This window comes from Saimiri boliviensis, chromosome 1, assembly GCF_048565385.1.
Source record: "Saimiri boliviensis isolate mSaiBol1 chromosome 1, mSaiBol1.pri, whole genome shotgun sequence".
In the NCBI taxonomy this organism is placed as follows: Eukaryota; Metazoa; Chordata; class Mammalia; order Primates; family Cebidae; genus Saimiri; species Saimiri boliviensis.
Window position 1 is genome coordinate 166,227,236 of NC_133449.1, and position 25,350 is coordinate 166,252,585.

Here is a 25,350-nt window from a genome sequence, read left to right on the forward strand (position 1 = left end):
TGAACACCAAAGAAAGGTACACCTACATGGTCAGCTGTAGTCAGCTGTAAAGAATCTTATATGGCTCATATGTGCTCAAATACCTATTTGCTGGACCCTAAATGTACATGTTGATTAAATCAAGATTGGGGTACCTACCCATGAAGGAGGGGAACCGAAGCCACTCCATGGAGATAATTCTATTCCATTGGCCTGATTCTCATGCCACCTACCCTACTTCGCAACGTTTGTTGATTAGACATTTTCTTCTGCAATTATTTACTTCCCTGCACAAAAATGGAAACCTAAATACCATGATGGTCTCCGTGATAAAAAGTAAAAGGAAACTATGTAACTGTTAGGAGTAAAGGGAGATGAACATGCATTAACAGCTCTAATTATATAGATTGCTTATTTGGTTGGTTAAGTGTTTTAAAACTCTTTTAAAACAAAAGTACTAGGCAAAAGGGGCATATGCCATACAGATTCAGAAAACTTGCTGAACAAACACACTCATGTTTTCCTACCTCCCCACCTTCCCAATAACATGTCATCATGACCCTGGTCTCCTGCTTTGCCCAGACTACACTCCACCTCAGACCAAATTGCTAGTACTAAGAGACTGCAAATCTATTATTGAATCCCACTCTCATTAGGCAAAAGTAAAAAAAGACTTCAGATGAAGAATTATGCAATACGAATCAATTTGGAGCCCATCTATCACTGGTCTTATTGCTGAAGAAGTCTTAGTATAATAGACAGAAGAACTCCACTCTTGAAATACTATTTTCCCTTTAGTCCTGTCTCTTAAACCAGGAAAATTCAAAGTCCCCACCATAATAAAGAAATAAGAGGGTTTCTTTTTTTCTATTTTTCCCATTTCCCTATTCACTGCCCTTCCCTCACATGAGCTTGCTAAAGTTCATAGTCAAAATTCACGTCTAAAATAAAGAGGCTTGCAAGAGAGGCTCATGTAATCCCACTCCTTAAATATCACTAAGACATCTGAGATATTGTTTAGATTGTGGACTCTTACTTTGACATGCCAGCATAGGTAGATGGACAGGCAAGCACATCAGATGTCACTGTTTGGCAGCTGATAAAAGTCAGTGGTGCTATAATACTAAGCACAGAGCCACTAGATTAGTCTGTGAGGGAAGGAGATGCCTCTTCCTTCCCTTCAATAGTGGGTTAAACCCAGCTGGCACCCTCTGGAACTACGGGTAAGTCCCTTCTTTATTCCTGCTACACTTTTAGGTCTTGTTTTTGTTTTTTGTCCAAATCAGATGAGTGTATAAAAAGATAATTTTCAGATAAAAAGTTTGAAAGCCACAACATTGTAACAGTATTATACAAAGATTTAAAGTGAAAATGACTCATTCATTTCATTGAGACCGGAAAGCATGATACAAATGATAGAAGGAAAGATAGCTGTGTGTCATTATTTTTAAACCACCATTTTTCCTTGAAAAGGGACACTTGATCTGATGTAATTGTGGTGATGTCTTATGAACTCAACGTATCTTCTCTTAGTCTTCTGTGCAAGTTTATGCTATATTAGAGATAGGAAAAAAAGGTTAAGATTTTTAAAACAGGAGACTGACTAGTACTTTATTTATAAAATCTTTGAAATTCATTTAACATTATTTGGAATAAAATACTGTCATACAACAGAATCTATTATAGAATTAAATTGTTGAACAGTAACTACAAACATAAAGAAAAGACTCACAGAATTACCTGTGTAAATGTCTGTATAAAATTTTGTTGACACGTGGATAAAATGAAACTTTTGAAATAACAAATTTTTAATTGGGCTTTTAAAATATCCCTAATAATTAACAATGTAGGCCAATATCAACATGTACAAGACAGCTGACATTCTGAAAATACATGTAAAGAAAAAATAACTGTTTTTGGAAAAGATAAACTATTTATTCCTTGCTACTTGAAATGAGCCTGAATAATGTACCTGCCCAGAAAGAAATTAGGAATCAAACTCCGGATTCAATTCTGCAACAGACTGAATAAACCCATAACTACAAAACTACTTGCCTTGAAATAGACTTTTTTAAAAAATCTACTTAAGGCCCTCCTTCAGGATGTTTTCCCCCCAACAATTTAAATGCCACAGGTAGTTCATTTCTAAAATGCATTCTAGTTTAATGTATTTGTGTTCATAAACTTGAAATTATGGAATATTTAACTTTTTAAATATTCTTTTTTTTTTTTTTTTTTTTTTGAGACGGAGTTTCACTCTTGTTACCCAGGCTGGAGTGCAATGGCGCGATCTCGGCTCACCGCAACCTCTGCCTCCTAGGTTCAAGCAATTCTCCTGCCTCAGCCTCCTGAGTAGCTGGGATTACAGGCCCGTGCCACCATGCCCAGCTAATTTTTTGAATCTTTAGTAGAGACGGGGTTTCACCATGTTGACCAGGATGGTCTCGATCTCTTGACCTCGTGATCCACCCGCCTCAGCCTCCCAAAGTGCTGGGATTACAGACTTGAGCCACCGCGCCCGGCCTAAATATTCTTTTTCAACAGAGTCTTTCTCTTGGCTGTTTAGTTGCATTTCTGTTCTTTCCTAAAATTGCTAATTTTAATTTAACTCTAAACTACATAGGTAACCTTGAAATACTATTTTTTGAAAGTATCCTATTATTTAGGATGAAACTGTTTGGTCTGGAAAAGTTTCATTAATGACATTTTATCCAAGACAGTAACTAAAATAATTATAAGACTTAGTTTCGGCCGGGCTCGGTGGCTTAAGCCTGTAATCCCAGCACTTTGGGAGGCCGAGGCGGGTGGATCATGAGGTCAAGAGATCGAGACCATCCTGGTCAACATGGTGAAACCCCGTCTCTACTAAAATACAAAAAAAATTAGCTGGGCCTGGTGGCACGTGCCTGTAATCCCAGCTACTCAGGAGGCTGTGGCAGGAGAATTGCCTGAACCCAGGAGGCGGAGGTTGCGGTGAGCCGAGATCGCGCCATTGCACTCCAGCCTGGGTAACAAGAGCGAAACTCCATCTCAAAAAAAAAAAAAAGACTTAGTTTCAATGATGACAAACAATTTGGTTAATTTTTCAGTTAAAAGTTCAATTTGTCATTATCTCAGTATCAGCTTATACTGTATTAAACAAAATATGCAAATGTTTTTTAATTCATTTATCTGATATTTTGAATGAAAACAGGATTAGTGTTAAAACAATTTATAGGGCTAGTCTTTGTATGCATGCCTATATATAGTCCCGCTTAGGTTTACCATAGTAATGGAAAAAAATCAGGCAAATATAATCCTTCAAGGTTGACTTTCATGGCAAATGTTTCATCTAAGAAAAAATAAGGATCTACTGTAGAAAGGGAGGAGGGCCACTACGGAGCTAAGTAGGAGGAATGTTACCCGTCTTTTCTTGGTAAGGTATAGACTAGTTTCATACATGTCTTATTTACTTCTATGCTTCCCATTTGCCATTTGAAAAGAAAAAGTAGAAGAGTTAAAGCAATTTCAAAATTAGTCTGAGATCTCCAAAGGTGTGGCAAAAAAAAGACCAAAAATAAAATTAGTCTAAAATACATACTAAACAAGTAAAAATAATAAAAGGTAAAATTCTAAATAATTAAAAGAACATCAAGATCAGTAACTAGAAAGTATAATCTAAAAATGACAGAATTATAAGGTATGATTCTGTTTTAAAATACATAATAAAAACAGAAAAATTTATAAATGACTCTGGAATGCCACCTGTAACATATATTCTACACAAATACATACACACACAGTCATTCCTTAATTAACATGTAGTTTAGTACTACATTCAAAGGAGTCAAGGAGAGAAAAAGAAGCAATGAATTACAAGGTTAAAAAACAATCGGCCTTCCCAGATCCCCTCCACTCAGTCTCTTTGCAGCAGCACAGGCAGCACCAGGTGTGAGGGGAGCAGGCAGCACTGCTAGCCAGCTCCCTAATCCTGCCAGACCACCCAGCCCCAGGCACAGGGCTGCTCCAACAGGCACCATGAGGATCACGCTGCTATTCACAGCCATCCTGGCCTTCAGCCTAGCTCAGAGCTTTGGGGCCATCTGTAATGAGTCACAGAAGGAGGTGGTATCTCTCAGGGGGCCACAACAAGAAGGACATGAATCTCTACCAGCTGGTTCAGAGACTCTACGAAATCCATTCCTTCTCTCTGGAGAAACTGCTCATAGCCCTGAGCCAGGCTATCTTGGATTCTAGGAAATCAGAAACACCACTTCTCCAGATATGTAACATGCAGGACTTATGAGCAAGAGGAGCGTCCAGCCAGACTCTCCTACTGATGGGAATCAAGAGAATGTCCCCAGCTTCAGCACCCTCAAGGGTATACCCCAGCGCAAAATGAGCACTCCATTTTTGGACCCTTGGACTGCATCAGGAAGACCTGTCTCCCGGCCCCAATCCCCAAGTGCACATGCTCCTATTGTACTTTCTCTTCCCCATTCTTGTAACATTCTTGTGGCTTGATTTCTTCCCCATCTTTTCTACCTGACCCTGGTGTGGAAACTGCATAGAGAATATCCCCAATCACAATGGGTATTGACTATAGGAGTCCCCTAGAGTTCCTGAAGTGTCCTACATTAAAAACATAATGTCTCTCTCTACTCCTCAACAATAAAGGATTTTTGCATATGAAAAAAAGAAAACAATCCACTCAGCTGGGTGCAGTGGCTCATGCCTATAACCCCAGTACCAAGGGAGGCTGAGGTGGGAGGACTGCTTGAGGCTAGGAGTTTAAGACCAGCCTAGGCAACATAGTAAGACCCTGTCTCTACAAAAGAAAGAAAGAAAAGTTAGCCAGGCATGGTGGTGGCTTACACCTGTAGTCCTTCTTCTGGAGATTGCTTGTGGGAAGATCGCTTGTGCCCAGGAGTTGGAGGGGCTGCAGTGAGCTATGATAGTCTGGGCAACCAAGCAAGATACTGTCTCAAAAAAAAAAAAAAAAGAAAGAAAAGAAAAGAAAGAAAGGAAAGAAAAGAAAAGAAAAGAAAAAGCACATAAGATCTGAAAGATGTCAAATAAACAATGTTATTGTTTAAGCAAATATTTAACAATTATTTTCTCCTTTTGAAGGAACAATATTCTTCAAGAGAAGCTCACTCTACCACAGCCAGGAGTACAGTATTCTCAGGATCTCAACGAGGAAGAGCAGACCAAGGTTGCTTCTGATTCCTTGCAACCTTCCATAATTCCAGGCTTGTGGCTCCAAAGTCAGGGCCCCACCCTTCCAGGAACAAATCATTACAGTAATAACGTGCCTTCATCTTCCACATACCAACTAAGCATGTTTAACTACGAACGTCCAAAACACTTCATCCAGTCTCAAAGCCCATGTAGCTCCAGACTGCAGCCTCCTGGACCAGAAACCTCCAGCTTCTCTAGCCAGACCAAACAGTCTTCCATTATCATCCAGCCCCGCCAGTGTACAGAACAAAGATTTTCTGCCTCCTCAACAGTGAGCTCTCACATCACCATGTCCTCCCCTGCTTTCCCTGCTTCTCCTCAGCAGCCTGCTGGCTCCAACCCAGGTCAAAGGGTTACAACCACCTATAACCAGTCCCCAGCCAGCTTCCTCAGCTCCATATTACCATCACAGCCTGATTATAATAGCAGTAAAATCCCTTCCACTATGGATTCCAAGTAAGTGAATTTTTACATACTGCATGTACAGTGAACTTGTATCTGAGGAGTTTGCAGGGGGGTGGGGGTTAGTTTTGGGATTACGCTGCAGTTCATTTTTTAAAAAGGCAGTGTGACCTAATGGTCTCATTTCATAGTTCTACTAGAACATGCTGAACCAGCATACTGGCAATAAGAGGTCATCTGACGATTCTCCAGTGTCCAGGCTGAGCTGAACCCAAATTACCTATTACCCCATAAAATTATTTACCTATTATCTTCCATCTTTGAAAAAACAATTCCTCACATACCCAAGAACAATAAGCTTTTCCTTTAGTTCTAAGCTAAGCTCCTCATGCTGTAAATTTAATTCCTCTGGTTCTGGGCTCAGCTGAGATGAACACCTGTCTGCTCTTCTTCAGATAGGATTTCCTATCACATAAGCAAAGGCTATTAAGTTTCTTCTCAGTCTTTTCTTCCTTTCCCTTTTCCCCTCTAATCCTGAACATCCACTTGGCTGAAAAAATTTTAAATTAACAAATAAAAAAAAATCTGGAACTCAGACCCTCGAGTGTATACATTTTCCTTACCATGATCAGAAGGAGGGCCTGAATAGATGAAGGCTTATGACCTTAAGGTTTCTTCTGTTAATTAAAACCACACCTTGTTCAAATTAGTTGGGTTGATCTAAATGCAGGGACTAATACTGAGGCCTTATGAAAACATGTGCTATTTCTACTGCCCTAAGACTGTCCTGGGAGAACCCGATATGAAAAAGGACATGATGGTTATGCTTTTTTTAAAACATGAACTGAATACCTTGTGCTTATGCAAACTAAAGGCTATCAGATTTCCTGTTCCTTGGCTGGCTAGAACATCAGAGAATTGAATCAGAGGCATCTCAAAAATTGTCCAATGGAATATGTTTTGTTGCAGGCGTACTGATACATTCGCTCAACTCCACTAATTTCTCACAATCTTCTCTAAAGGCTAATTTGTCTAGAAACTCCTATTTTTGGTGACAACTTTGGAAACCTAGTTGAACCGACTATAGCAATTCAGCTTGCAAAAACACCTTTTCAATATTTAAAAAAATAAAAATCAGGAAAACCAAAAACATTTGTTAGAATCCTACAGATACTAAGTTGAACCATTTGAAATGGCTGATAATCAACTGTTTTTGACCTACAAAAATAGCATTCTCATAGGTTTAACCTAATATTTTAAAAGGATGCTTTCGATAATTGAGAGCCCTTTCTTTCTCTTCCCCCCCCTCAATTCCCTTTATATTCATAATATATAGTAGATTTTTCTTGGTTACATTTACCCTGATGATCATTTTCTGTCTAGCTTTCTATTATTTTCATATTTCCTATATTAGCATTTTAAAATGTAAAAGAACTTTTCCTGTTTTTCTTAGTAAAGTCTTTCAGTTCTATTCCAAATTACTCCCCAGAAAAGGAAGTTATCAAAAACCTAAGAAAAGAGAAAGAGGCCAGGCCTAATAGCTCACGCCTATAATCCCAGCATTTTGGGAAGCCGAAGCAGGTGGATCACCTGAGGTCAGGAGTTCCAGAACAGCCTGGCCAACATGACGAAACTCCATCTCTCTAAAAAATACAAAAATTAGCTGGGCACAGGGGCAGGTACCTGTAATCCTAGGTACTTGGGAGGCAGAGGCAGAAGAATCGCTTGAACTTGGGATTCAGAGGTTGCAGTGAGCTGAGACTGCACCACTGCACCCCAGCCTGAGAGACAGAGCAAGACTCCATCTCAAAAAAAAAAAAGAGAGAGAGAGAGAGAGAGAGAAAGGCAAAACTATAATAAGAAATAAAGCCTAGAAGGTCCCCAAACCAGAGATCAAAGATCCAGCTTTAGCTGTTCCATTTTCAGCAACCACAGATAAATCTTTAATCTTCTCATAGCCACTTGATACTCATGTCCAGCTGTACAGAGTGGAAAGCCCTGGCCCTTTGAACATTTGTGCACAACTCCCTCATTGTTATGAGGGGCTCCAATTTGCCCTGAATTCCAAAATAATCCCTTGGATTCTGACCTAGAGAAGTCTGAAACCTTTATTTAGGTTTTCATCAATAGGAAGCTCTTAAGCAAACATTTTACCCAGTTGATCAAACTACAGACTGCAAATTGAGGGGAACTCAATTATTCTTCCCAAAAGCTTTCAATATGAAATTCAGCAAGCACTTTACTACCCAGTGCTTCAGTTTTCTGGTCTGTGGCAATACTAAGGAGTTAGGTAATTAATAATAGAGAAAGAACCTATAAAGCAGTGTGCAAACATAGTATTAGTTTGTAAATAGGAACATTTATCAAGTCCTAACACTTAAGCTATCTAAACTGGGAATAATGAGGGTATTCAGTGAACAAAGTAACTGAGATTACATACACATCAGTCATTCTCAGGATTGGTTTTGATAATCCTTCAGGATTTCTCAGATATATTAAGAATTTCCCAGATAGGACAAGTCTAAAAACAATTATTTAATGCTAATTCGCGTTTAACAAATGTGTAACTTACAAAGATGGTAAGCTAGCATTAAAAAAAAAACAACAACAACAACAGGTGGCTCACACCTGTAATCCTAGCACTTTGGGAGGCCAAGGCCGGCAGATCACCTAAAGCCAGGCGTTTGAGACAGCCTGGCCAACATGGTGAAACCCTGTCTCTACTAAAAAAATACAAAAAAATCACGAGGTCGAGAGATCGAGACCATCCTGGTCAACATGGTGAAACCCCGTCTCTACTAAAAGTGCAAAAAATTAGCTGGGCATGGTGGCACGTGCCTGTAATCCCAGCTACTCAGGAGGCTGAGGCAGGAGAATTGCCTGAGCCCAGGAGGCGGAGGTTGCGGTGAGCCGAGATTGCGCCATTGCACTCCAGCCTGGGTAACAAGGGCGAAACTCCGTCTCAAAAAAAAAAAATACAAAAAAAATTAGCTAGGCATGATGGCAGGCTACTTGGGAGGCTGAGACAGAAGAAGTGCTTGAACCTGGAAGGTGGAGGTTGCAGTGAGCCAAGACCTTGCCCTTGCACTCCAGCCTGAGCAACAGGAACAAAACTTAGTCTCGGAAAAAAAAAAAGAGAGAAAGAAAAGAAAAGGCTGGGTGCAGTGACTCATGCCTGTAATCACAGCACTTTGGGAGGCCGAGGCAGATGGATCACCTGAGGTCAGGAGTTCGAGACCAGCCTGGCCAACACGGTAAAACCCTGTCTCTACTAAAAATACAAAAATTAGCCTGGTGTGGTGGCAAACATCTGTAATCCCAGATTCTCAGGAGGCTGAGGTAGAAAATCGCTTGAACCCAGGAGGCAAAGGTTGCAGTGAACCAAGATCATGCCATTGTGCTACAGCCTAGGGGACAAGAATGAAACTTTGTCTCAAAAACAAAAACAAGGCCGGGCGCGGTGGCTCAAGCCTGTAATCCCAGCACTTTGGGAGGCCGAGGCGGGTGGATCACAAGGTCAAGAGATCGAGACCAACCTGGTCAACATGTTGAAACCCCGTCTCTACTAAAAATACAAAAAACTAGCTGGGCATGGTGGCGCGTGCCTGTAATCCCAGCTACTCAGGAGGCTGAGGCAGGAGAACTGCCTGAGCCCAGAAGGCGAAGGTTGCGGTGAGCCGAGATCGCGCCATTGCACTCCAGCGTGGGTAACAAGAGCGAAACTCCCCCTCAAAAAAAAATAAATAAATAAATAAATAAATAAAAACACTAGGCTATTATAATTTGAAAAATATGAGATCTATAAAACCAAAGAGATTTTGCCACTTTGATCTAGGAATTCTTTTTTTTTTTTGAGACGGAGTTTCGCTCTTGTTACCCAGGCTGGAGTGCAATGGCGCGATCTCGGCTCACCGCAACCTCCGCCTCCTGGGTTCAGCCAATTCTCCTGCCTCAGCCTCCTGAGTAACTGGGATTACAGGCATGCGCCACCATGCCCAGCTAGTTTTTTGTATTTTTAGTAGAGACGGCATTTCAACATGTTGACCAGGCTGGTCTCGATCTCTTGACCTCGTGATCCACCCGCCTTGGCCTCCCAAAGTGCTGGGATTACAGGCTTGAGCCACCGCGCCCGGCCCGGAATTCAATCTTAAAAAAAAAAAAAAAAAGTTCTATATTTTTAAAAGTTCACTTTCTGAAAAACATTTTGTTTGGCTATTTAATTCACCAAACAAATCAGACTTTAGTTAAAGGTTAATACAGACAACCATGAAGATCTTAAGACCTGAAATGTCAAGAGAGGAAATGTATGTTACTAGCCTTCAACAGAGTGTACTGAATACAATGGAAATCACTCATTTACTCAACTGATAGTATCTCCTATACCCATGCTTTGTGTTCATGGATATAAATGATATAACGATGAAAAATAAGACATATTTTTTTCTCCAGAATGTTTACAATCTAATGATTACTAACCAAGTCCCTAAAGCCAGCAAAAATTAAAACTCTGGCCCTACTTGAGGAAATACATTTCCACTTAGCTCACAAGTCTTTTTAATGATCCTTGAAAATATTTGGAAAAGATAATTTCAGAGAAGAGACCAAGATTGCCTCATCTGGATAGCTGTAGAACATTCATTATAATAATGGTAAAACACTCACTGAGGGCAGTGGCCAGTTTCCTCACATTAAATAGATTAATAAGGATTACCCCCAAAGGCTGGGCAAGGTGGCTCAAACCTGTAATCCCAGCACTTTGGGAGGCCAACACAGGCAGATTACCAGAGGTCAGGAGTTTGAGACCAGCCTGGCTAACATGGCAAAACCCCATCTATACTAAAAATACAAAAATTACCTGGATGTGGTGGCAGATGACTGTTATCCCAGCTACTCAGGAGGCTGAAGCAGGAGAATTGCTTGAACATGGGAGGCAGAGGTTGCAATGAGCCAAGTCCTGCCACTGCACTCTAGCCTGGGCAACAAAGCGAGACTCCATCTCAAAAAAATAAATAATAATTAAAAATAAAGATTAGCCCCTGCAGGGTTCTAAATGGTTAAACTAGGTAAAAACTGAATCAAGCACTGTAATACGTGTAAGTTACCTAACAGACCTAAAAATACAGGACTCTCTAAATACCACCCTATCCTCTATCAGAATCCACAAGGGAAATACGAGAGGGGCAAGGACATCCTAGAAAAAATTTAGGATCAGAACTTGAAATAAAGACTATTTATCTGCTTTTTTTCCAGTTTATATTTCTTTCTCCTTCCTCAAATCATCCCATTCTTTCTCTAAAAATCACTTCCACAATGTTGAAGAAACTGTCATTACTTCAGAAGTTAGTTGCTGTTACATAGTGCCATACTTGAATTTTCTAGAATATGAAATGAATAGGAATTGGAAATTATAGGAAAGTCAATGACTGTGTAAACAGTAGACTCCATTCAAAGCAACAGATTATTCACTAAATGCCAGCGATGTGCTGGTAAATGTCTAACAATCATTGGATGAAAGAGCCATTATTTGTGGTATTTACCAATTTCCCTGGTGTAAATATTTCCACCACAACCAATTTCAAACTATAACAGGAAATCACAGGAAGCTGGGAAAAGATGCTAAACATCAGCCCATATGAACCAGTTCTAGCACAGCACCACTTAATATCTACCCATAAATCAAACAAGAAATTCAGTCATCACAGCTATAAAAAAGAATGAAATCATGTCCTTTGCAGCAACATGGATGCAGTTGAGGCCATTATCCTAAGCAAATTAACACAGAAACAGAAAACAAAATAGAGCATGTTCTCACTGGTAAGTGAAAGCTAAACATTGGGTGCATATGGACACAAAGATGAAAACAATAAACACTGGAGATCCCAAAATCAGGAAGGGGAGAAGGAGACAGAAAAGGGTTCAAAAACTACCCATCGGGTACTATGTTCGCCTCTTGGGTGACAGAATCATTAGAAGGCCAAACTCCAGCATCACACAATATACCCATGTAACCAACCTGCCTGTGTATTCCCAGAATCTAAATTTTTTTTAAAAAAGAAATTCAGTCATAAGGTTGGAAGAGCTCTCAAGCTGCCATTAACTACTCTCACATTCTTTAGGGAAGATCATCAAGAAAGGACATCCTCCTTATATCTAATTTAAATTCTTCCTCCTGCCACTTAATTTCCATTTGCCAAAAGGAAAAAAAAAAGATGCTAGCCATTCTTATAAAATATTTCTGTTGTTAGAAAAATTTGTTTTTAATAATACTGGTAGTACTAAGTGATAATAAACTCAACATATCTAAAGGTAACTTACAAAATGAGCCCAAGATCTTCTTTTTAAAAATCTTTTCTTTCTTCTTTTTAAAGCTATCGACAGTCCTCAGCTGGCCAACCTGTAAATGCTAATCCATCCCAAACTGCAAATGCTAAGCCCACACCAAGAACTCCTGATTATGAAATACAAGGATCAAAAGAAGCTTTGATTCAAGATTTGGAAAGAAAGCTGAAATGCAAAGACACCCTTCTTCATAATGGAAATCAAGTGGGCAAGATGTCTATTTTGTACAAAAGGCCAATTAAACTATAAATCTAATTTTAATAAGGAAGTTTTATCTCACAGATCTATGTCCATATAATCAGCAAGGAATAAGATTATTTAAAAAGAAGGAGTATTTGGTCCCTATTCCATTTTTCTCTGCATGATATCACCTCTTGGTTTACAGCAGTAAAAGAATGAAGCAAATGAAAAATCTATCTGAATGATTTGATGAAATTTTTCTGTTTTAAATATTATCCTCTCATAAAATATGTTTGATGCTCAAAGAACTAATAGGAATTACTGTCAACTCAACTTAGCGTACTTGGATATATAATATTGACAGATAATTATAATTTTTATGTAGTTCTTATTGTGTATATATTAGTAACTTATCTTTAAACAGTACTATAGGCCTTTAATACAAATACATTTAGCCTATCAGTTGCACTGCTCTCAGTTAGAAGTTAGTACAGTCAAGTATTCAGCGCCCATTTAATAAAAGCTATTTCTGGTTGGGTGCAGTGGCTCACATCTACAATTCCATTACTTTGGGAGGCTAAGGCGGGTGGATCACTGAGGTCAGGAGTTCAAGATCAGCCTGACCAATATGGTGAAACCCCATCTCTACTAAAAATACAAAACTTGGCCAGGTAAGGTGGCATGCACCTGTAGTTCCAGCTACTTGGGAGGCTGAGAAAGGAGAATTACTTGAACCCAGGAGGCAGAGGTTGCAGTGAACCGAGATTGTGCCACTGCACTATAGCCTGGGCAACAGAACAAGACTCCGTCTCAAAAATAAATTAATTAATTAAATAAAAATTATTCTAAATGTAAGGACTCAAAAACAAAGTTGACTGGAACATGTAGAACAAGGGAGGGATGTGGAACATGTAGAAAAAGGGAAGAATTTCCCTTTACTTAGGAGATCCTTATTTAAGGGTGATTATGCTTGCCTTTTTTGCTCATAAGAGCAAAAGGAAAGCCTAAGTGAATCTTTTACTGCAAGTAAGGGAAATGGCACTAGAACAGAAGGAAAATGCTTTGAATGGAAGAAAAGACTTCAAAAAAACCACATACTCTATCATTCAATAGATAGAACTACTTTTAAGTTCTGACCTATAGCAGTGGTTTTAAGGTAAACCTGTACAAACATCTTTATTAAATCTAATTACTGTCTCAATAAATTATTTAAAGCGGCTAACATATGAAGAGAAGATGGCTCGCAGATTGCTAGGACCACAGAACGCGGCTGCTGTGTTTCACGCTCAAGATGACAGTGATACACAAGACTCACAGGTAAATTAAAGTGCTCTGTCAAGTATTTTTATTCTGTGAGATTTTTAAATGTCTGCTTTTCAGGATGGGCATGGTGGCTCACACCTATCAGCTCAGCACTTTGGGAGGCCAAGGCAGGCAGACTGCCTGAGCTGAAGGGTTTGAGATCAGCCTGGGCGACATGGTGAAACCCTGTCTTCACTGAAATACAAAAAATTAGCTGGCTGTGGCGGCGGCTGCCTGTAGGCCTGGCTACTTCCGAGGCTGAGGCAGGAGAATTGCTTGAACCCAGGAGGCGGAGGTTGCAGAAAGCCGAGATCACTGCCACTAAACTTCAGCCTGCGCAACAGAGCAAGGCTCTGTCTCCAAAACAAAGTCTCTTTTTCTAAATGCTTATAAATAGCATCAGAAATAAAAGTCAGTTCCATCCACCATTGGATACAGAAAGAGGCCATGACAGGCATGCATATATATATATATATATATATATATATATATATATATATATATAATTTTACCCCATTTTCTGGCAGTTCTAAAACCTGGAAACACAATGTCACAAAGTCAAAACACCAGAAGTCTAATGGTATTATTTTTTATTAAGACATTTATGGGTCAGTTAGCCCTAGGAATCTCTCTAGTGTCTACATGGACAGAATATATGGGTTGTGAATCAACAGGAAAGAAATTAAGACTCTAAACGAAAGGAATTATAACCTTTCTCATAAGCTGTTTAACATTTCAATGTTTTGTTTTGTTTTGTTTTGTTTTGAGATGGAGTTTTCGCTCTTGTTACCCAGGCTGGAGTGCAATGGCGTGATCTCGGCTCACCGCAACCTCCGCCTCCTGGGTTCAGGCAATTCTCCTGCCTCAGCCTCCTGAGTAGCTGGGATTACAGGCACGCACCACCATACCCAGCTGATTTTTTGTATTTTTAGTAGAGACGGGGTTTCACTATGTTGACCAGGGTGGTCTCGATCTCTTGACCTCGTGATCCACCCGCCTCGGCCTCCCAAAGTGCTGGGATTACAGGCGTGAGCCATCACATCCAGCACATTTCAATGTTTTAAAATACACTTGCGGGCCGGGCGCGGTGGCTCAAGCCTGTAATCCCAGCACTTTGGGAGGCCGAGGCGGGTGGATCGCGAGGTCAAGAGATCGAGACCATCCCGGTCAACATGGTGAAACCCCGTCTCTACTAAAAATACAAAAAATTAGCTGGGTATGGTGGTGCGTGCCTGTAATCCCAGCTACTCAGGAGGCTGAGGCAGGAGAATTGCCTGAACCCAGGAGGCGGAGGTTGCGGTGAGCCGAGATCGCGCCATTGCACTCCAGCCTGGGTAACAAGAACGAGACTCCGTCTCAAAAAATAAAATAAAATAAAATAAAATAAAATACACTTGCGGTACTAAAGAAAACATCTAATTCCTTTTGTTATGTTCCTGTTTGTAAAAAATGCTTTCTAAAAACCAAATAAACCCTCATTAGTAATAGTTCTAAGATTAACAAATGTATCCTTTCCAAGAAGGGATTAACTTTATGGAGAGCATAAAGTTAATATCTCACAGGCTTGCACCTGATCAATTTGATTTTTTTTTTTTTTTTTTCTGAGACAGAGTCTTGCTCTGTCACCCAGGCAGGCTGGAGTATAGTGGCACAATCTTGGCTCACTGCAAACTCCACCTCCCAGGTTCAAGTGATTCTCCTGCCTCAGCCTCTCATGTAGCTGGGATTATAGGTGCACACCACCAGGCCCAGCTAAGTTTTGTATTTTTAATAGAGATGGGGTTTCACCATGTTGGGCAGACTGGAACACCTCAGCCTCCTGAAGTGCTAGGATTAGAGGCATGAGCCACCACACCCAGCCTCAACTTGATTTTAATGAATGAATTTAACCCCAAAGAAAAATGTACAGTTGGTGACCGGGCATGACAGCTTATGCCTATAAACCCAGCACTTTGGAAGGCTGAGGCAGACGGATCATGAGGTCAGGAGTTGAAGAGCATCCAGGCCAACATGGTAAAACCCCATTTCTCTAAAAACACAAAAATTAGCTGGGTATGGTCGCGTGGACCTGCAGTCCCAGCTACTCAAGAGGCTGAGGTTAGGAGAATCGCTTGAACCTGGGAGGTGGAGGTTGCAGTGAGCCAAAATTGTGCCACTGTACTCCAGCCCGGTGACAGGAAAGACTCCATCTCAAAAAAAGAAAAAGAAAAGAAAAATGTACAGTTGGAGAGGCAGACTGTTAGCATTCTTTCTTCCATCTGTAATTATCTTTCATTCCCTCCAAAACGTCCACAAGAAACTGGAAGCCAAAGAGATTAAACTAGAAACTCAAGTATTCCTAGCTTCCAAATGTAGAAAACTGAAATTCAGTTTTTTTTTTTCCCAACCTCTACCTCCTGAGTTCAAGTGATTCTTATGCCTCAGACTCCCAAATGGCTGGGATTATAGGTGTGCACCACCATGCCCAGCTAATTTTTGTATTTTTAGTAGAGATAGGGTTTCATCATGTTACCCAGACTGGTCTCAAACTCCTGAGCTCAAGTGATCTGCCTACCTCAGCCTCCTAAAGGGCTGGGATTACTACAGGTGTGAGCCACCAGACCCAGTCTTTGAAATTAAGTTTTTTGGTTCTGTTTGATGTGACTACACCTACTAAAAAGGATGGAAGAGGGTCTACCAGAGCAAGAACTAGAAACTGAAAAGAGAACTTAAATTTATTTTTGGCTACTAAACAGTTCATGAATTCATTCATTCAACTAATTTACATGGAGAACCTACTTGTATGTTGGGCTCTGCACTTGGTATGGAAGATTACAGCAAAAATGAGACACAAACTCATAACTATTAGTGGAATTACTCAAAGCAATATTATACTGTGATAGTTTACCTTATAAACATACAGTATATTATTCCAAGAACAAGAATGTGTTGTCTTTCTCATTCATTTTTAAAATCTTTAAAATGAAGGTAATAGTACTGAGAAAAAAGATAGCAGCAGAAACATAACATTATGAAATCAGAAAAGACCGAACTCACTTTTGTTATACACTTCAAACACTATTCCCAAATAATACAAAATAACATCAAACTATGGTGTAAATGAAATACCACATCTCTGAATATAACTATATACACATCCACACTGTCACTATAGAAAAATGTCAAAAACAGCCAGGCATGGTGGCTCACACCTGTAATTCCAGCACTTTGGGAGGCTAAGGCAGGTAGGTCACAAAGTCAGAAGTTCGAGACCAGCTCGGCCAACATAGTGAAACCCCATCTCTACTAAAAATACAAAAATTAGCTGGGCATGGTGGCACATGCCTGTAATCCCAGTTACTCGGTAGGCTGAGGCAGGAGAATCGCTTGAACCTGGGAAGCGGAGATTGCGGTGAGCCAAGATCGTGCCACTACACTACAGTCTAGGCAATAGAGCAAGACTCTATCTAAAAAAAAAAAAAAAGAAGAAGAAGAAGAAAGAAAGAAGAAGAAAAATGTCAAAAACTTAATTTGGATTATTTATTTATTTATTTATTTATTTTTGAGATGGAGTCTCTCACTCTGTCATCCAGGCTGGAGTGCAGAGATGCGATCTTGGCTCACTGTAACCTCCACTTCTTGGGTTCAAGTGATTATCCTGCTTCAGACTCCCAAGTAATTGGGATTACAGGCATGTGCCACCATGCCCAGCTAATTTTTTATATTTTTAGTAGTGACAGGGTTTCACCATGTTGGCCAGGCTGGTCTCAAACTCCTGACCTCAGGTGATCCACTTGCCTCAGCTTCCCAAAGTGCTGGGATTACAGGCATGAGCCACCATGCTTGGCCTGGATATTTTTAATTGGATTACTTTTACTTTACCAAAAAATTAGTTGATTTGTTTGATCACTGAATTGACCGGTTGTTTTGATATTTTACTTAGAGAACCTTAAAGCTAGCCAAAAATTGTTAGATTTGTAAGACTTTTGCCTTAAAAATGATAAAATACATTAGCTAAATAATTCATCCCAAAACAAATTATTTGTACTCAGATTTTGTGTGTTCCTACACAGCTTTGGGTAGGGACTGTATTTTATATTTTGTATCTCCCACTGTGTTAAGCACAACAAAACACACAAAATATATACTATTTAATCAATTAGTCCTCTTATAATTTTCACGAATCCCTGATTTTATTCTCAAATAGAAATAATTTTCTAGTGCTCAGATATAAATCCTAAAAGATGTTTGCTTAAATATAACTTCATTAAACAGGAATTAATGCTATTTTACAAAGCTTTTTCATAGCTCTACACATCTTTCACGGAATCCATCAGGATTTTGTGCCACAAGCTAACAAGAGAAGAATTTTCCAGTCCAGTATGTGTTTACTGCTGTTGGTGCCACTTTAAAGAAGAAGGCATTGTACCCTGTATCTACTGCCAATACAAGTGACTTCATGTCTATTCCTGTTTTAGTAAAGGACAATCTGTACTATGCACTACCATTTCAAATGCACAAGGGAGAAACATCATCCTTTGTCATAAAATGTCATCTGAAAAATGAACCACCATCAATTCCAAGTCTAGCTAATTTACATAAATCATACTTGTTTAATAGTCCTATTAATTCTGGGGCTTTCTTGCTAGAGTGGTAGTATGTTAGTACCCTGTATTTTAAGTGCTTAAAAGCTAAATATATAGAACTTGCCAGGGCTGTACAAGTACAGCCAAAATAGAAATGTTCCTTTCAACTATTACTACTTAATTCTGCTTTATTCAAGCTAACAATTGCATGTAAACATTCTTATTATGTTTTAATTTCAGCAACACAACTCAGAACATGCACGACTGCAAGTTCCTACATCACAAGTAAGGTAAAAATTTTTTAATTTTAAAGAAATGTATGTTTTCCTACCTAAAATATTTTCAGCTTAAAAATGTAATACTTACAAAGCCCTCAAGCCTACTCTATATCTTTTAAAAAATACAATGTGTATTTTCTAACGTCGGAGAAGACGATCAAAATTTTGATGTTAATTATCAAAACTATCACAGGGTAATTTTTTTACTGTTTTGGTCAAATAAGCCAGGACCATACTTCCATATTAAACAATTTTCTCATGATAATGGAGACCCAATTCTAATTATACAATTGCTGGTGACAAGAATAATCTACTGAGTACTGGGCATTTTAAGAGCCCCATTTTTTCATCAATTCATGGCACTGTAAAAGAGAAACTAAGATGTACAATTTGTACCAGATGTTTCTAAATTGCTATTATTTCTAATAGTCATCAAATATGCCACAGCAAATAAATACAGCCCTAAGGCCTCTCTCTATTGTTATTATACCATCAGATCAAACAGTAGATTCTGTGGTTTCAAATTTGATGGCTAGGCCAGGCGCAGTGGTTCACGCCTATAATCTAGTCAGGAGTTCAAGACCAGCCTGACCAACAAGGTAAAACCCTGTCTCTACTAAAAATACAAAATTAGCTGGGAGCAGTGGCGCATGCCTATAATCCCAGCTATTCAAGGAGGCTGAGGCAGGAAAATGCAACCCAGGAGGCAGAGGTTGCAGTGAGCCAAGATTGGGCCACTGCACTCCAGCCTGAAAGACGAGAACGAAACTCTGTCTCAAAAAAAAAAAAAAAAAAAAATCGATGGCTGAACTATATTTGTGCAAAGTGAAAAGCAATGACAATGTTTATGCATAGTTGTTACCAAAATATTTTTGTAGAAGTAGATCATCCTCAAGGGGAACTGTGAATGATCAAGATGCAATCCAGGAGAAGTTTTACCCACCACGTTTCATTCAAGTACCAGAGAACATGTCGATTGATGAAGGAAGATTCTGCAGAATGGACTTCAAAGTAAGAGAAGAGTTCAAAAGTAATGGAGGGAAATTAACAATAGGGTACTAAGTTTTGAAAATGTCCATTTCCTACTTTATAGTTTGCAAAGCAGTACGTACAATGGACAAGAACACAAATTCTGAAGTCAAAGTGATGTGGGTTTGAATTCTGGCTCTGCCACCTTCCAGCTAAGCAACCTAACACAAGTCATTTAACCTCTCTGTGCTTTCGTCTAATCTGTAAAGTGGGATAACAAATACACCAAAAAGTTATGAGGATTAACCAAGTAAATAGGTATAATAATAAATACCTTTGTAAGTGAAGCTATCAGAACAATAGAATTTCTAAAGTATAATGCCTTTTATTTATTTATTTATTTTTCGAGACAGGGTCTTGCTCTGTCACCCAGGCTGGAGTGCAATGGCACCATCTCAGTTCACTGCAACCTCCATCTCCCAGGCTAAAGCCATCCTTCCACCTTAGCCTCCCTAGTAGCTGAAACTACAGGTGCACACCACCACACCCAGCTGGTCTAGAATTCCTGGGCTCAAGGCAATCCACTCGCCTTGGCTTCCCAAAGTGTTGGGATTACAGGCATGAGCCACTGTGCCCAGCCTTAAAGTATTACGTCTCTCCAATTCTCCTCTATCAAGAAATTCAAGCCACCTTGCTTTCTCTTGGCCTAAAAGAGTCCCTCAGACTAGAATAGGTCTTTAGAAGAGGCTATATTTTTATTGTTCTCATTTTGGAGAATTTTTCCTTATAAAATTTTTTCCAGATTCCTTATGAACTATATATAGTGTCAAAGCTTTGGATTTCATTGTTAAACGTTTATGTAAAAACAGTCAACGAATTGCCATTTATATGCCAAAATACAGCTCAAGAACACTCTGTTTTAGGAAAGTTACTCATTAGATCAGCAAGCTTCACATATATATGCCTCTGGAACTTCATTTGCGGTCACATTTAGCCAGAAAAGCCATAAGACTTCCATATTCCTGACGGAAACCAACATAACATAAATTAATGTTCTAAACATAGTAAATAAGAGTTTGTAAAGAGACTGAGGTTGCATGTGAAAGAGTTATGGTTTGAGATAGTCTACAGGGATCTTAGTTTCCAATGTTTTGTTTAAAAAAATTATAAATACCTTTTTGAGCTCCTGCTTTGCATTTCAATCACAAACCCAGGGATTGTTTAAATTCATAATGGAAGAATAGGTTACAGTGATGTTATACTTTAAAATTCTGCCATCTCCTTGTATTTTTCTTTCTAGGTGAGTGGACTGCCAGCTCCTGATGTGTCATGGTATCTAAATGGAAGACCAGTTCAATCAGATGATTTGCACAAAATGATAGTGTCTGAGAAGGGTCTTCATTCACTCATCTTTGAAGTAGTCAGAGCTTCAGATGCAGGAGACTATGTATGTGTTGCCAAGAATAGAGCAGGAGAAGCCACCTTTACTGTGCAGCTGGATGTCCTTGGTAAGCAGACCCTTGAGAACGCCTTAAAATCCAGAAGTATTTAAAAAAGAATGTATTTTAAAAGAAAAGCCCAGCAGACTTCATATTTAAGGTTAATGTCTACATAACCTATTAGAATGCTCATTTTTATCTACAAACCACAGAATATATGTATTTTATATATATATACACATACGCACACACATACATAAACACACATATATGTATATACACACACATATATATACACACACACATATATATCTATTATATATGTATAAAAGAAAGTCAGTGAAACTAGAATGACAGATCTACCACCAAAGCTTTGTAACTGTAGAGTCTCAAAATGAAAATCTTAGTCTAATCATTTCTCTAATCTTCATTTCTCCAAAATGAGGATAATAAAAATAACCAATCTGACTCATAATATTACAGAATTATCATAATTTGTCATAATATTAAGTACATAGTTTAAAAGTGAAGAGTAGGCTGGGTATAGTGACTCAGGCCTGTAATCCTAACACTTTAAGAGGCGCCAGGGTGGGAGGATCACTTGAGCCAAGGAGTTTTGAGACCAGCCAGGGTAATAAATAGCAAGACCTTCTTTGTCTCTACAGAAAATAAAAAAATTAGCTGGGCATAGTGGTGTACACCTATAGTCCCAGCTACCAGAGAGGCTACGGCAGGAGGATAGCTTGAGCCTGGAGTTTGAGGTTACAGTGAGCTCTGATTGTACCACTGCACTCAGGCCTGCGTGACAGAGTGAGACCTTGTTTAAAAAAATTTCTTAAAAAAAAAGAGTAAACATCAGCTTTTAGCCTTAGACTATGTCCTCTTTACTAGGAAACTAGTGTCTAATTATAACCAAAACAGGCCCACTTGCTTTAGAAAACAGGTATGACTAAATTTATGTCTCAAATCTGTCTTAAATAGGGCAGCTCTTATAGAACTGGTGTCTGGTTTTGAAATTTTACACTTTAAGTGCTTTAAATATACAGGTTGAGTATCCCTAATCCAAAAACTGAAATCCAAGATGTTCCAAAATTGACACGACACACACAGGAAATGTTCATTAGCGCATTCTGGATTTTCAGATTAAAGACGTTCAACAAGTATAAAGCTAATATTCTAAAATTTTTTAAAAAATCAGAAATTAGCCGGGTGCGGTGGCTCAAGCCTGTAATCCCAGCACATTGGGAGGCCGAGGCGGGTGGATCATGAGGTCAAGAGATCGAGACCATCCAGGTCAACATGGTGAAACTCCGTCTCTACTAAAATACAAAAAATTAGCTGGGCATGGTGGCGCGTGCCTGTAATCCCAGCTACTCAGGAGGCTGAGGTAGGAGAATTGCCTGAACCCAGGAGGCGGAGGTTGCGGTGAGCCGAGATCGCGCCATTGCACTCCAGCCTGGGTAACAAGAGCGAAACTCCGTCTCAAAAAAAAAAAAAAAAAAAAAAATCAGAAATTAAAACACTTCTAGTCCCAAGCATCTCAGATAATGGATACTCAACCCATACCATATTTTTAATACTTTAAGACATTGTATATTGCATTAGAGACATTTTGCTATAATTCATTGTTTATTATATAAGTTTGATTGGATTAAAGGATAAGCTATTTTCTTGAGTTTATATTCTGCCCAGATCAATACAAAATCTTTAAGACAATTCCATAATATACCAAAGGGCCTCAATCTCAGGGAAAAACTGGTGAGCTGGAAATTTTCAAAAACACATACAATTTAACTGATTAAAGCTTAGGCAAATTCTATTTGTACAATGGCTTCTGAAATACTATAATAGTAGAACTGAAAGAGTTCTTGGCTGTCATTTGTTCAATTTCATTTCTCCTTCAGAAAAACCAGGGTTATGGTACTGAACTATCATTTCCTCTTTCCCCTCAGGTAGTTGAAAATAAGGTCATAATAATTACTGACATTCCCATATTCCTTCACAGCTTACAAAGCATCTCTTTGTTTATTATCTCATTTGTTCCTTACAATTATTTTATGTGGTAGGCACAACAGTCACTACTACCTGGATTTTTTTTTTTTTAACTATAGATAAAACTGAGGATTCGAGAAACTAAATAAAATTTTACCAATTTGGCATGGCTTGTGGAGCCAAAAGGTAATCTGAACCCAAGTTATCTGATACTCTTTCCATCACTCATGCTGCCTCCCTACAGATGAGATGATAAAGAGCATAACTTAAATTTGGTCCAGGCGCAGTGGCTCATGCCTGTAATCCCAGCACTTTGGAAGGCTGAGGTGGGCAGATCACTTGAGGCCAGGAGTTAAGAGATCAGCCTGGCCAACACAGCAAAAACCTGTGTCCACTAAAAAAAATACAGAAATTTGCTGGGTGTGGTGCACGTCTGTAATCTCAGCTACTCAGGAGGCTGAGGCAGGAGAACTCCTTGAACCCAGGAGGTGGAGGTTGCAGTAAGTCAAGATCGCACCACTGCACTCCTGAAAAGCAAGACTCCACCTCAAGAAAAAAAGAATGTGACTTAAATTTGAATGAAATATAATTATCTGATTATCAATTCAATGAATCATTACATTACAGTTTAGAATTCTGAATGGTATAATAAAATAGTATTGCATATCTTTTTAACTAAAAATTTCTAATTCTGTTGCTGTTGTTTTTTAACATTTTAATATTAACATACAAATTTCATCATGTCTTGGTTTGATTTAATGCCTTTTTATAATATTTTAAATACTTGAATTTTTGTATTAATATATAGCAAAAGAACATAAAAGAGCACCAATGTTTATCTACAAACCACAGAGCAAAAAAGTTTTAGAGGGAGACTCAGTGAAACTAGAATGCCAGATCTCTGCTATACCTCCACCAAAGCTTTTCTGGAAAAGAAATAATGAAATGGTACAATTCAACACTGACCGAATAAGGTAGGATATGCATTTCTAGACTTACTATAGTTTATTTACTTACTATAGTTTATTTCCAGCTATACTTTTTAACATGCATTATAAATGGCATGTATTTATCTCAATTTGTCTAGTTTTCAAAACATTAAAGAAAAATAAAATATATATTAGATGATAAATATTAAAAAAAAACTTCAAAAAGCCAGATTCCACTAATCGGAAATGTAAGCCATAAAGTAAACTAGGATTTATCTTTTATCAAGGATGATGAAAGATGGCTCAAGGACACAAATGACATAAACCAGATTAAGTGGAGGATGTTGTCTCTTTTTTTTTTTTTTTTTTCTTTACAAAGAGCTTCAGCCTTTATTAACAAAGGAGGAAGTAGAAGACAGATAAGGGAACAGGTCAGGACCCCTCCTTTCCCCTATACATACACATAAATACAAACACAGAAACAACAGAGTGAATGACAGGGACCATCAGATCAGGGGATAGATTGAAGGGCAGAGGGAGACAGCACCCAAGTGGGAATCTTTAATTCAAGAAGACTAATAGCTATTTGGCAATAAATAGATACAGCTTCGGAATTTTCAAATGCTTCTTTTTCTTCTTAGTCTGACTGTAGGTCAGAGACATCCACTTCACATAAATAATTCCTATACTTTCATTTCTTAAAAAATTTTTTTCAGCTTATATCAAGATAACACTGGAAGAGTTACTTTACTGATAAAAGATGTAAACAAGAAAGATGCTGGGTGGTATACTGTGTCAGCAGTTAATGAAGCTGGAGTGACCACATGTAACACAAGATTAGACGTTACAGGTATGTCATACTATTAACCAAAGTATTACAAGGCATTTTAACTAGGAAGATTTAATAAGAAATGCAAATCCCAGCAGAGTATAAAATTTGAGAGATTTTCCCCATATATAATCAGTTTTTGGTTCTTTTTTCTTTTCCTGTCTGATAATAAATACCTAGTATGGCAAATTTGGTTAGAACAGGTTTTCTGAATCAACTTTTATATGATCTATTTCAGCACGTCCAAACCAAACTCTTCCAGCTCCTAAGCAGTTACGGGTTCGACCAACCTTCAGCAAATATTTAGCACTTAACGGGAAAGGTTTGGATGTGAAACAAGCTTTTAACCCAGAAGGAGAGTTTCAGCGTTTGGCAGCTCAATCTGGACTCTATGAAAGCGAAGAACTTTAGTAACTTTACCAACACTGGAAAACAGCCAACTATATACCATTAGTAATATATTTGATTACATTTTTTGAAATTAATCCATAGCTGTATTAACAGATTATGGTTTTAATTAGGTAATATAGTTAATATATATTTATAATATTATTTATCCTTTGACTCTTGCACATTCTATCTACTCTTCTGATTTGTGAAGCCTACAGAAAATCTGGGTATATGGATTTTTAACTGTAGAAGATGATCTTAAAATGCAGGATTTTAACATTTAAGTCATACACATTTAACAATTACAGTTCATAAATTAATATCAATTTTTAAACACATCTAATACTTGTAATAAGGTTTCCTGGTACTGCTTTCTAAACACTGTTTTACCTGTTTTCTCTTGTAGGAATACTAACACGGTATAGATTATCTGAGTGTTCCACAGTTTTATGTCAAAAGAGAATAAAATTCAATTATTTAAAACAGACTGTCTCCTCTTCACAAAAGACTAGATCTGTAAAATAAAACTCCACTCAG

At 38.5% G+C, this 25,350-nt stretch overlaps 2 protein-coding genes across 7 annotated transcripts in view; one reads left to right on the forward strand and one right to left on the reverse strand.

Annotated features, from left to right (window-relative positions):
• The window catches only part of KLHL3 (kelch like family member 3), a 304,443-nt gene that overhangs the window by 277,502 nt on the left and 1,591 nt on the right, over window positions 1–25,350 (reverse strand). For 2 of the 6 annotated variants that reach the window (XM_074379903.1, XM_074379900.1), the window contains exon 2: window positions 10,457–10,597. The exons of the other annotated variants lie outside the window; for them this stretch is intronic. The gene's annotated coding sequence lies outside the window, so the exon portion shown is untranslated. The remainder of the gene's footprint in view (window positions 1–10,456; window positions 10,598–25,350) is intronic. 6 annotated transcript variants of the gene reach the window in all.
• MYOT (myotilin) lies at window positions 1,101–25,296 on the forward strand. The gene is made up of 10 exons (XM_003933957.3): window positions 1,101–1,202; window positions 5,089–5,655; window positions 11,970–12,144; window positions 13,336–13,437; window positions 18,228–18,277; window positions 19,144–19,276; window positions 20,535–20,742; window positions 23,474–23,639; window positions 24,311–24,444; window positions 24,662–25,296. Exons 2-10 carry the CDS (start codon window positions 5,300–5,302, stop codon window positions 24,832–24,834), a joined length of 1,497 nt encoding a protein of 498 aa, XP_003934006.1. The 5' UTR covers window positions 1,101–1,202; window positions 5,089–5,299; the 3' UTR covers window positions 24,835–25,296.

Bases quoted from the DNA above. Each gene is read 5' to 3' on its own strand.
- MYOT (XM_003933957.3), top strand. From the start codon at position 5,300: ATGTTTAACTACGAACGTCCAAAACACTTCATCCAGTCTCAAAGCCCA. The intron at 13,438-18,227 runs GTAAATTAAAGT...TTTTAATTTCAG, and splicing joins GTGATACACAAGACTCACAG to CAACACAACTCAGAACATGC. The intron at 20,743-23,473 runs GTAAGCAGACCC...ATTAATATATAG, and splicing joins TGTGCAGCTGGATGTCCTTG to CAAAAGAACATAAAAGAGCA.